The sequence below is a fragment of the Colobus angolensis genome, unplaced genomic scaffold (assembly GCF_000951035.1).
Source record: "Colobus angolensis palliatus isolate OR3802 unplaced genomic scaffold, Cang.pa_1.0 Scaffold16, whole genome shotgun sequence".
NCBI classification, from domain to species: Eukaryota; Metazoa; Chordata; class Mammalia; order Primates; family Cercopithecidae; genus Colobus; species Colobus angolensis.
The window spans coordinates 5,912,158-5,925,155 of record NW_012114710.1 but is presented as its reverse complement, the minus strand read 5'-3'; the positions used below and the strand labels follow the sequence as shown (position 1 = coordinate 5,925,155).

The 12,998-nt window shown below is 38.0% G+C and overlaps 1 protein-coding gene across 1 annotated transcript in view; it reads left to right on the top strand.

Annotated features, from left to right (window-relative positions):
- LRRC69 (leucine rich repeat containing 69) overlaps positions 1-5,018 on the top strand; it is a 108,238-nt gene extending 103,220 nt beyond the window's left edge. Inside the window, exon 8 of the mRNA XM_011937059.1 lies at positions 4,675-5,018. Within this exon, the coding sequence (XP_011792449.1) occupies positions 4,675-4,785 (111 nt within the window). The 3' untranslated portion in view covers positions 4,786-5,018. The remainder of the gene's footprint in view (positions 1-4,674) is intronic.
- Positions 5,019-12,998: the final 7,980 nt, after the last annotated feature.

Here is a 12,998-nt window from a genome sequence, read left to right as displayed (position 1 = left end):
TAGACATGTTGAGTTTCAAGTGATGCCTGGATAATTCAAGTGAATATGTTTAACCCTTAGTTGGAGATAGATTGGCATAGAAAAGAAATGTACTTCTTCAGTATGTTATTTGAAAACATGTGCACTTTCCAACAACTGTTCATTCTTCTAAACCATTCTGTAGTTGCTATTAAACTATAATAGAAATCCTCACTAATGAAAGAGCCTGGGAATCATACAATGACTAACACTAATCTATAATTTAGTGAACTTAGATTCTAATCTTGTCTCTACCTTGAAATATGAGGCCCAAGGTAAGCCATCTACCTTATTACTATATCAGGACTAATTTCCTTACTTGGACAATGAAGGGATTAGACCAGTCTCTTCCAGCATGAAAATGTCTTGATTCCATAAGCAGGGAGGGCTGCCATTGTTATGCTTTTCAGGTCCTGCTAATTTGGAACATGATAACAGTATTAGTTTTCCACTGAAGCTGTTAACAAATTCCCCAAAACTTGGTGACTTGGCAGAATTTTTTTTTTTTTTTTTTTTTATAGTCAAGTAGATCAGAAATTAAACATGGGTCTCACTGGGCAAAAATCAAGATTTTGCAGACTGGGTTTCCATCTGGAGGCTCCTGGGGAGAACCATTTTCTGGCCCTTGACAGCTTCTAGAGGCCCCCCATATCCCTTGGCTCATGGTTCCTTTCTTCCATCTTCAAAGTCAGTATTGGCAAATCTAGGCCTTCTCATATCACCTCACTTGGACCTTCTCTTCTGTCTCTGTCTTCCACTTTAACAACTCTTGTGATTACATGGGGCCCACCTGGATAGTCCAGGATAACTTTCTTACCTCAAGGTCCTTAATTTAACCCAACCTGCAATGTCCCTTTTGCTATTTGAGGTGACATGCATATTCATGGATTTTAGGAATTAGGATGTGGACATCTTTGGAGGGGACCTTATTTTGCCTACCGAGATACCTTTTCCTGAGAAAACAGGAAACCATGTTATGCTCTTTTTCTATTCCTTGTGCTTCATATAATATTGAAATCTTATCCACACTTTTTACTGTGCCATATAAATATATATTGCAATAATTTTTAATTTCTCAAAGTTTAAAATATGGCAGTGATGGTTACCAATTATGTTGAATGATTTTAAAAAATTTCTCAATTCTACCACTCAACAAACATAAAACTTAGCAAAGAGTGATATTTGAATTTAAAGTGGAAAACTACTTTTTAAAAAATACGTAGAGAATATAATCGTGTGTTTGTTTGCTTTAGAAAATAATGCAAATATTAATGAGTGAAAAAGTAAACTGTATTATAGCATTTCACTATTTGAAGCTTTTTGCTAGAGTGATATTTTTTCCAAAATAAAAGCATATATAATCACAGACCAACTCCTTTTCCTATTCACTGACCTTGACTTGACAGAAAGGATATCTCATTGAGTGTTTTGATTTCTATCTATAAACAGTGACAAAAGCAGTATTTGTCTTTGACAAAATCATGAGTTTTTGTTAATTGAGGTTTGTGAAGAGAGGTCTTCTATAACAGGGAGTGTCTTTATTCCTTTGTAACATGCTCATTTCAAATGGACATATGTTGTACCAGCAGAAACAGTTGCAATGATGCCACAAATAGAAATACAAATTTAAAAGGGCAGCAAGTGGTAAGGTGGTACGAGAATTTCATGTCATGCAAACATTACTAGAGATGATTAATCTAGATGGAAAAGTATAATACCAAGGAATTATGCTAAGTTGTTTTTCTCAGTTAAGTTTCTAGAAAACAATAAATAGCCCTGAAAAATATTGTATAAGAAATAGAAATTATTAAGTTAGAGAATAATCAACTTCAAAGTTTCATGCTCACTATACAACTAACAATGGGCCTTTGGTTAAAAATCTCAATCTAATCTAAAATCTCAATCTCAATCTAAAAATCTAACCAAAATATTCATTTTATTCTAATTAACTAAACAACGTTTCCCCCAAGAAGGGGAAAGAGGGACACAGACACTTTGCATTCCTGCTTGCAATAAGAGCCAACCTAAACTCTGCCCATGCAATGTCTTAATGACACGAGGGAAATGGCTAAAACCACACTGGAAATAGAAAATGCCTTTAATACTTTCTATTATAAACTTTTCACCTCATGAAGAAACTGGACAAAGCAAATCAGATGTTTAACTTGTTTCCTTAGTTTATATTTGTTTCTTTCTCTTAAGTTCCTCCTGTTGGTTCCTGGCTCTATTTTTTGTTTGGGTTTCTTAAATAGGAGCTAAGGAAAATGTATGTAGCACAGTTTATTTTCCATAGTTCTTTAATTCTGGCTGAGATATGTTACAGAAGTAGGCAGGATGAACTGGTTGGGTGAGATGGTTGTCTAGTATATGGAAAAGGAAAAGACGATATTTAGTCTCTGTCTTTTGTCATGTGTTCTCCAACCACAATTTCATCACTTAATCATTATCATTATAATCTAGTTAGGGAATCAATATTATATCTTATAGAGTAGATTTGAAATATTATATGTGTCTGTCATTCAAAAATACTTATGAAATCTTTTTACTTCTTGACTAATGTATTGTTGATATTCCATGATTTAACATTTTATGGTCTATTTATAGTTTATACTGTATTGTTTCTCCAATACAATGTGCACATTCTTGAATTTATGCTCTGATAGTTCACCCTTCCTGAAATGTCCTTTTGGTTTCTCCCCAGGCAGATACTTTCTAGTCAACTTTCAAAACCCAGCTCACCTTTTTCTTATATTGTGAAATCTTGCTTAATATGCAGCCTATGGTGTCTCCTTTCTCTGCATTCATGTAGAACTTATCTTTGGACTGAGCCATATGTTTCTATTTGTGTGTGTGTGTGTATGATTATTGTCTTTTCAACTAGATGCTAAGATTCCAACTAGATGCTAAGAGGCGGGGATTGTTTGCGTATATCTTTGTAGCCTGACACTTTGCCTAATGTTGTGCAGATTTTAGGTAACTCATAATTTGTCAGGACTCTTGGTTGCAAGTTAAAGAAACCCAGCTCATATACCAACTTAAGCAGTGAAGAAGGTCCAGCGATGAATCTGGTTGAAGATTTTGTCATGTCTAAATTAGGTTTCCAAATTTATCAATAGGAATCTGTCTTTTATTATCTCTGCATTCCTTTGTTTTGGCTTTGTTTTCCAGTAGCAGCTGCCTAAATTGTGTCTTTTGGGAGTAAAGGGAGAGCTTCCTTCTCTCAGTAGATGCAGAGAAAGTCCTGGGGCTGATGTTCATCGGCTTCCTTGGACTATCTTGCATTATGTGCTTACCCGAGAATAATCACCATTGTCAGAGGGAAGCAATTGAGTCATTGCCTGGGCCTGAGTTACTTGGTCATATATTGAGCCAGGGAGTGAGAAAAGTTGCTCTCTCATTCCCCCAGCATATACACTGAGATTGGAGGAGTGGTAGTTGCCGAAAGGAAAAACAGGGCTTTTGTACCAGTACAGTGGGAAATGGATCCCAGACAGGAAAAACCAAGACGTCCACTGAGGAGTTCAGTACCTGTTTGCTGATTGATGAATTAATATCTTTGTAGGAAAGAAGTCAGATTTGTAGATATTCTGTACCATTTTTCACCTTCATCCAAAATATTTTGTGGTTAGGATAGTGCTGTGTATCCTCTAAGTGCTTCACAGCCACTGTTGGAGATGGGTGTGAAGGGGATATGACTTATGACTTTGGCTCCCTGCTGATATATCACCAGGATTAAAAGGCTGTTACTGTCTCGAGGGTGGATTAATAACTGTGCTTACCTGTTTGAACCTTTCAATAGGATCTCAGAGTTCTTTTGTGGAAGAGTGAACAGAACAGCCATCAAATTTCTCATTGTGGGTTGTGATGATATTGGCCAAATGGTTTCATGGTAAAACTAAGTAGCATTATCAACCAATTAAATATTTCCCAGTTACCAGTTGTGGGAGTCTTTTGGATTCTCTCACTGAGAGCTGCGTTGATTTCAGAAGATGATTATAAAACATAGAAATGGTAAGCTTTTGAGGTTACCATTATTTCAAACATAAATGGTCAATATATGTACACTAAATTGGCTAACAGGGTTTTGACTGCTTATTTTGTACACTAAGAAGTAAGATTAGAAATATTTGAAGTACAAAAATTTAATTCATGTATTAGACAACTTGCCTGAGACCTAGCCAGTGAAGATCTTAATGAATAGTGCAGACAGTGAACAAAGAATTTTAGGAAGATTAATTTCCATGGAAACTACATGCTGGGCAGGTAAAACCAAGATGCCCATTAGGAAGTTCAGTAAATATTTGCTGATTGATCAATTTAATACCCCTGAAGGACAAAAGTCAGGTTCGTGTAGATTCTATATCATTTTTTCACCTTCATTTCAAACACTTTATGGTTAGACTACATAATGATATGTTTGAATAAAAGCACACATGATCTTTCATCATTTGGATTTTGTTTAGCATTTGAGTATGACTTTCTTAGCTAGTTAAGTTTGCGTTTTTATGTGTGAGAAAAGAGCAAATCAAGCATAAATAGAATAGTGTGTCCTTTAGAAATCAATGTTCTGAAACCTCTGAGAAAGCAAATATTTATTTTAATGAAAAATATTTATTGAACACTGACTAAATTTTATTTTTAATCTTTACTTTTTAGGACTGGAAGATAAGCAAGAATCTGCAGCTGGTGCCTCTCCGAGTGTTAATTTGTTCTTACAAATGTTTTACTCAACGTGACCCTAACCTCTTTGGAATTGCTCAGGTGTAGAACAGGTGAGGTGCTCCTTCATAGCCTCACTCAACTTGCCCTGTCAGCTCTGCATACACAGATTAGGCCCTACTTAGGATACCGTGCTGTACCTGTTCTCTTTGTCAACGTATTAAATAAAGGAAGAAAAATAATTCCATTATGATGTTCCCAATCTAAGCACTACAATCTGCCTTTAGCTTGCTTAGATTCTAGGTGTGCTTTTTTTGGCTTAAAAAAAGTAAAAAAAAAAAAAAATAGAAAAATGAAGATTTGTGTGGCAAGTGAGTTATTTTTTTCCTACTCTTTTATGACTACCACTCCCCTTTTTCTAGGTGAGTATTAAGAGACTTTGATGTGGAAAAGTATTTATTTTATGAATGTTTTGCAATTGAAAAGCAATCACTGTTTTGTACTAGATAGTCATATTACATTTGTGTGATTTTCATTTGAAGCACTAATATCTATTGACCTTCATACAAAAAAATGAGTAGAGCCTGGAAACTCTGGTTTGGTAACCTGTAATATCACTTTGTGACTGTTTTTAATTTTTTTTCTCTTTTTAAAAAAACTTTTACATGACAAACTGCCGAGGCAGTAGTGCAGAAATGAGAATTTTGCTCATTCTCTTTGAAGGACAACAGAAAAGTAGAAAAATAAGTTATGAAAATATGTGGTATGCTTTGCACAGACCAGTGGTTCTTGGAAGTGTGTTCTATTCAGCACCATCCACATCAGTTGAGAACGTGTTAGAAATACAAATTATCTGGCTCCATTCCAGAACCACTGAATTAGAAACTTGGGGAGTGTGGCCCAGCAATTGCTATTTTAACAAACCCTCCACATGATCTCTTTGCATGCTCTAGTGTGAGAACCACAGGATAGACTTAGATAAAGCTGCTGCATGTTCAGAAAAGTGAGAAACGTCATTATAATTTTATATTTAAACCCCACCAGAAATCTATTTCTTCTTGTCACTACCTATAGTCCTTCTGGTGGAAAGCTGAGTGAAGTCTCTCATCTTCCAGGTAGTTATTATCAGGTTACTTTCATAGCAAGGCCTTTTATGAGTTTAATTCAGGTTCTTTATGCATCAGAGTTGCCTCTAGCATAACTGAGAAATGAAATCAATGGAGCACAACAAAGAGATCCTCAAACCAGAGAGCAGAGTTCAGGCCCCACTGAGACAGAGGTAGGGCCTCAAGGTAACTTTCTAAAGGCTCCATTAACCAAGAATGCAGTTTAAACAAAAATAAAAAACCAAGTACAAATGAAAGACATAGAAGCTCATCAAAAATGCATTACAGGGGTAAAGTCTGCATGCTTATTTTGAGGGAAAATTGCTCAGTAAATTGATTTTGATTAGGGAAATAATTTCTTACAACCTAAGCTGTTGAAAAAGTGTTTTTGTTTTTTTTCTTTATTTCTTCTAAAAAAAAAAAACTGGGATACATATGCAGAACATGCAGGTTTGTTACATAGGTATACGTGTGCCATGGTGGTTTGCTGCCCCTATTGACCCATCCTCTAAGTTTCCTCCTCTCATCCCCTACCCCCCAACAGGTCCTGGTATGTAATGTTCCCCTCTCTGTGTCCAAGTGTTCTCAACATTCAACTCCCACTTATGAGTGAGAACATGTGGTGTTTAGTTTTCTGTTCCTGTGTTAGTTTGTTGAGGATGATGGCTTCCAGCTTGATACAAGTCCCTACAAAGGACATGATCTCATTCATTTTTTATGACTGCATAGTATTCCATGGTGTGTATCTAGCACATTTTCTTTATCCAGTCTATCATTGATGGGCATTTTGGAAGGTTCCATGTCTTTGCTATTGTAAATAGTGCTGCAGTAAACATACATGTGCATGTGTCTTTATAGTAGAATGATTTATAATCTTTTGGGTGTATACCCAGTAATGGGATTGCTGGTCAAATGGTCTAGATCCTTGAAGAATCGCCACACTGTCTTCCAGAAAGGTTCAACTAATTTACACTCCCACCAACAGTGGAACACTCACCAACAGTGTAAAAGCATTCCTGTTTCTCCACAGCCTCACCAGCATCTATTGTTTCCTGACATTTTAATAATCACCATTCTAAGTGGAGTGAGATTATCTCATTGTGGGTTTGATTTGCATTTCTCTGATGATCAGTGATGTTGAGCTTTTCTTCATATGTTTGTTGGCCACATAAATGTCTTCTTTTGAGAAGCATCTGTTCATATCCTTTGCCCACTTTTTGACGGGGTTGTTGGTCTTTTTCTTATAAATTTGTTTAAGTTCCTTGTAAATTCTGGATATTAGACCTTTGTCAGATGGGTCGATTGCAAAATATTTTGGTCCCATTCTGTAGGTTGCCTGTTCAGTCTGATAATAGTTTCCTTTGCTGTGCTTCTAGAAGCTCTTTAGTTTAATTAGATCCCATTTGTCAATTTTGCCTTTTGTTGCAATAGCTTATACCGTTTTATCATGAAGTCTTTGCCCATGCCTGTGTCCTGAATGGTATGACCTAGGTTTTCTTCTAGGTTTTTTATGGTTTTAGGTCTTACATTAAGTCTTTAATCCATTTTGAGTTAATTTTTGTATAAGGTGTAAGGAAGTGGTCCAGTTTCAGTGTTCTGCATATGGCTAGCCAGTTTTCCCAGAACCATTTACTTGAATAGGAGATCTTGCCCCATTGCTTGTTTTTTTCAGGCTTGTCAAAGATCAGATGGTTGTAGATGTGTGGCATTATTTCTGAGGTCTCTGTTCTGCTCCATTGGTCTGTCTGTCTCTTTTGGCACCAGTAGGATGCTGTTTTGATTACTGTAGCCTTGTAGTATAGTTTGAAGTCAGGTAGCATGATGCCTGCAGCTTTGTTCTTTTTGCTTAGGATTGTCTTGGCTCTACAGGGTCTTCTGTGATTCCATATGCAATTTAAAAGTTTTTTTTTTAAATTCTGTGAAGAATGTCAGTAGTAGTTTGATGGGAATATCATCAAATCTATAAATTACTTTGGGCAGTGTGGCCATTTTCATGATATTGACTCTTCCTATTCCTGAGGATGGAATGTTTTTCCATTGGTTTGTGTCCTCTCTTATTTCCTTGAGCAGTGGTTTGTAGTTCTCCTTGAAGAGGGCTTTCATGTCCCTTGTAAATTGTATTCCTAGATATTTTATCTTCTTTGTAGCAATTGTGAATGGGAGTTCACTCATGATTTGGTTCTCTGCTTGTGTATTATTGGTGTATAGGGATGCTTGTGATTTTTGCACATTGATTTTGTATCCTGAGACTGCTGAAGTTGCTTATCAGTTCAAGAAGTTGGGCTGAGATGATGGGGTTTTCTAAATATAAAGTCATGTCTTCAGCAAACAGAGACAACTGCACTTCCTCTCTTCCTATTTGAATACTCTTTATTTTTTTTCTCTTGCCTGATTGCCCTAGCCAGAACATCCAATACTATGTTGAATAAGAGAGGTGAGAGAAGGCATCCTTGTCTTGTACCAGTTTTCAAAGGGAATGCTTCCAGCTCTTGCCCATTCAATATGATATTTGCTGTGGGTTTGTCTTATTATTTTTAGATATGTTCCATCAATACCTAGTTTATTGAGAATTTTTAACATGAAGGGATGTTGAATTTTATCAAAGATCTTTTCTGCATATATTGAGATAGTCATGTGTTTTTTGTCATTGGTTCTGTTTATGTGATGGATTACATTTATTGATTTGTATATGTTGAACCAGCCTTGCATCCCAGGGATGAAGCTGACTTGATTGTGGTGGATAAATTTTTTCATGTGCTACCGGACTGAGTTTGCTAGTATTTTACTGATGATTTTCACATCAATGTTCATCAGTTTTCTTTTTTTGTTGTGTCTCTTCCTGGTTTGGGTATCGGGATGATGCTGGCTTCATAAAATGAGTGAGGAGTCCCTCCTTTTGAATTATTTGGAATAGTTTCAGAAGGAATGGTACCAGCTCCTCTTTGTATTTATGGTAGAATTCAGCTGTGAATCCATCTGGTCCTGGACTTTTTTTGCTTCAATTTCAGAACTTGTTATTGGTCTATTCAGGGATTTGACTTCTTTCTGGTTTAGTCTTAGTAGGGTGTATATGTCCAGGAATTTATCCATTTCTTCTAGATTTTCTAGTTTATTTGTGTAGAAGTGTTTATAGTATTCTCTGATGGTAGTTTGTATTTCTGTGGGGTCAGTGGTGATATCCCCTTTATCATATTTATTGTGTCTATTTGATTCTTCTCTCTCTTCTTTATTAGACTAGCTAGCAGTCTATTTGCTTTTTTAATTTTTTCAAAAACTCAGCTCCTGGATTCATTTATTTTTTGGACGGTTTTTCGTGTCTCTAACTCCTTCAGTTCTTCTCTTATCTTAGTTTTTTCTTGTCTTATGCTAGCTTTTGGATTAGTTTGCTCTTGCTTCTCTAGCTCTTTTAATTGTGATGTTAGGATGCCGATTTGAGATCTTTCTAGCTTTCTGGTGTGGGCATTTAGTGTTATAAATGTCCCTCTTAACACTGCTTTAGCTGTGTCCCAGAGATTATGGTACATTGTCTCCTCATTCTCATTGGTTTCAAAGAACTGATGGGCTTCCCTTTGTAAGGTGCCCTGGACTTTCTCTCTGGCTGCCCTTAACAGTTTTTCCTTTGACCTTGGAGAATATGATGATTATATGTCTTTGTGTTAATCTTCTCATGGAGTATCTCAATGGTTTTCTCTGTATTTCCTGAATTTGTAAGTTGGCCTGTCTTGCTAGATTGGAGAAGTTCTCCTGGATAATATTCTAAAGTGTGTTTCCCAACTTGTTTCCATTCTCCCCATCTCCTTCTGGTACTCCAATGAATCATACGTTCGGTCTTTTTAAGAAATCTCATACTTCTTGAAGGCTTTGTTCATTCTGTTTTATTCTTTTTTTCTCTATTCTTGCCTGCATGTCTTATTTCAGTAAGGTGGTCTTAAAACTCTGATATCCTTTCTTCTGCTTGTTTGATTGGCTGTTGGTACTTGTGTATGCTTTAAGAAGTTCTCGTGCTGTGTTTTTTAGCTCCATCCGGTCCTTTATGTTGCTCTCTAAACTGGTTATTCTAGTTATTAATTATACTAACCTTTTATGAAGGTTCTTAGCTTCTTTGCATTGGGTTAGAACATGCTTCTTTAGCTCATTGTTGTTTTTTATTACCTATCTTCTGAAGTCTACTTCTATCAATTCGTCCATCTGATCCTCCGTCTAGTTCTGTGGCCTTGATGGAGAGATGTTGCCATCATTTGAAGGAGAGGAGGCACTCTGGCCTTTTGGGTTTTCAGCATTTTTTCATTGATTCTCATCTTCATGAGTTTGTCTAGTTTCAATCTTTGAGGCTGCTGCCTCTTGGATGGGGTTTTTGTGGTGGACTTGTTGTTGTTGTTGATGATGCTGCTGCTGTTGTTGTCACTTTCTGCTTGTTTGTTTTCTTTCAGTAGTCAGGACCCTCTTCTGTAGGGCTGCTGCAGTTGGCTGGGGGTTAACTTCAGGCCTTTTTCATCTGATTCGCCCCCATGCCTGGAGATGTCACTCAAGGAGGCTGGAGAACAGCAAAGATGGGTGCCTCCTCCTTCTTCTGGGACCTCTGACCTCAAGAGGCCCCAACCCCTGATGCCAGTAGGATTGCTCCTGTATAGGGTGTCTGACAAACCCTGTTGGAGGATCTCACCCAGTTGGGTGGCACGGGGAGCAGGACTAATTTAACAAAGTACTTTGTCCCTTGGTGGAGAAGGTGTGTTTTGCTGGGGGAAAATCCACTTGTCTAGGTTGTCTGGATTCCTCAGAACTACCAGGAGGAGAGGCTAAGTCTGCTGGTCCTTAGAGACTGCAGCCACCCCTCTCCTTAGGAGCTCAGGCCCAGGGAGATCCGAATTCTGTCCCTGAGCCTCTGGCAGGAGTTATTGGAGATCCTGCAGGGAAGCCCTACCCACTGAGGAAGGATGGGTCAGGGTTAGACCTGAAGAAGCACTCTGGCCATAGACTGACACAGCCAGTGTGTTGGGCTGTGGGACAAGAGTTGGGACCAAGCCATCCAGACTCCCTGGCTCCAGCAGGGAGAAAGCGCAGCCTGGAGCTATAGAAATGGGGGCTGCCTTTCCCTTGCCTAGGGAGCTTAGCGTGTTAGGCAGTTGTGAGTCCCAGTGCTGGCTGCTGCCCCTCCCGCAGGGAGCTCAAATGGCTTAGACAGCAGGCAGTGGCAGCAGATGCTGGTTGCTCCTCCTCCTGAGAGTTCATTAGGCTTGAACAGATTCCAGCTGAGAGGCTATAAGAATCTGTAAGTTCCAGGGTTGGGATGCTAGGTCCCAGTGCATGGGTTTGCGAGTGGGATCTTCCGATCTGTGGATTGCACAGTTCCGTGGAAAAAGCACAGTTTCTCCAGCTGAGTAGTGCACTCACTCACTGCCTCCTTTCTCTGGGGGAGGGGATTCTCCTTCGTGTGGCTCTCAGGTGGGCCGCTGCACCACACGGCTCTTCCTTCTCTCTGTGGGTCATGCCAGCCTTCTAGTCAGTTTTGATGAGAGAACCTGGATACCTTGGTTGCTGGTGAAGGATTCACATGCTTATTGTGTTTTTTTTTTTGATGTGAGCTTCTGAACCATGCTGCTTCTAGTAAGCCATCTTGGCCCTCCCTGCCCCCTAGAAAAGTGTTTTGTTTATCATTTTTAACCCCATGATCTCAGCTACAATGTATGTGCCGTCTTGGTCTTGGGGAGAAAATTTTATCTATCCATCTATCTCAGGTGACACAAAAGAAAATGTTGGCTCCCTAACTTCTCCTTTCTACTCCTGTCCTTGTCATATTCCAAGGTACTGCAACCTGGTTTCTGCTCATCCATATCATGGCAACTGGCCTTTCAGAGGTCATCAGTGACTTACTCCCAGTCTAGCTCCTCCTCCTCTGACTGGTACTACATGGAAGGTTGGGCTTGATTGACTGTCTTCTGCCTCTTGGAATTATATGCCTGAGGTCCATTCCTTTTCCCCATCCCTTTGACAGAATCCTCTTCTATATTTCTCTCAAAACCGTGTGTTGCATAGGATTCTCTACTCAGTCCCATTTTCTTCTTTTTGAGCGCTTTTTCTTTACCAAATGAATCTCTACTCTCACCAGTTTCATTTAGCTTCATTTATCACCTCTCAGTAAGTAGTGTCTGAATCTGTTTCTCTATTTTAACCTGTGTTTCCAAGCTTCTCAATTTCAAGACATCTAAAATAGAACTTCAAATGACTTCCTGACATTTATTTTCTAATAGTGGTAGTCCTGAAAATAACCTAGACAACAAGGAACATGTAAAGAGATATATTTTCTGAAGAAAAACTAATGAGAGTTTCTGATGTTATTTTGGACATTTTAGAAGCTTTATCAAATGAAAAATGGAGTCCAGCTTCATTTAAAATTTTCTCAGTAATCTCCACTAATAAATATGTTAAGAATGAAAACAATGCTTTTTAACATGGAAGTCTTTAAAAAGCTAATATACATAATGGCTTCTTATGATTACCTCTTCTTAACAAATTCTTATTTTCCCATTTATTCACTTATTAGACCAATATTAACGAGGGGTTACTATCTACCGGGCACTGTTCTAATGATATGGCATGAACAAAACTGGCAGGGCCCTTGCTTTCTAATGGAGGGAGACAAACAGTAAACAACGGGCTAACAATATAATGATAAGTACTTTGGTGAAGTAAAAGAGGATCCAGAAGATAGAGAATTATGGGAATACTTTTTATATAGGGCCTGAATCAGATAAGGTAATATTTGATCAGAGATCTGAAGCAAGTGAATGAGTGAGTCCTATGGATATAGTGGATAGCAACCAGTTGAATATTTAAAAAGCTAAAAGCCCAGGCTAAATGTGTGCTAAAAAAATTCATTACTCTGATGTCAGGAAATTTAGTGTTACTGGTTGCATGGTCATGTATCAAGTGTCACCATGGTAACCAGACTCTGGAAGGATGCGTCTACTTCTGCCCTGTGGGGTCAACTCATGTTCTGAATCACTGATTAATTAAATTAGAAACTTAATCAATCTCTCTCCACATATACATGTATGTGTATGTGTATGAGAGAGTGGTTATCTTGTCAATCTATAATCCATCTGAAACTCTCCTTTTGGGATCTGAAACTGCAAAATATTTTCTAACAATTACAACCAACTTTTTTTATTCTGATGAAGTTAAAGCAACTGGAGAAATAACTTCGTGTGAATTATC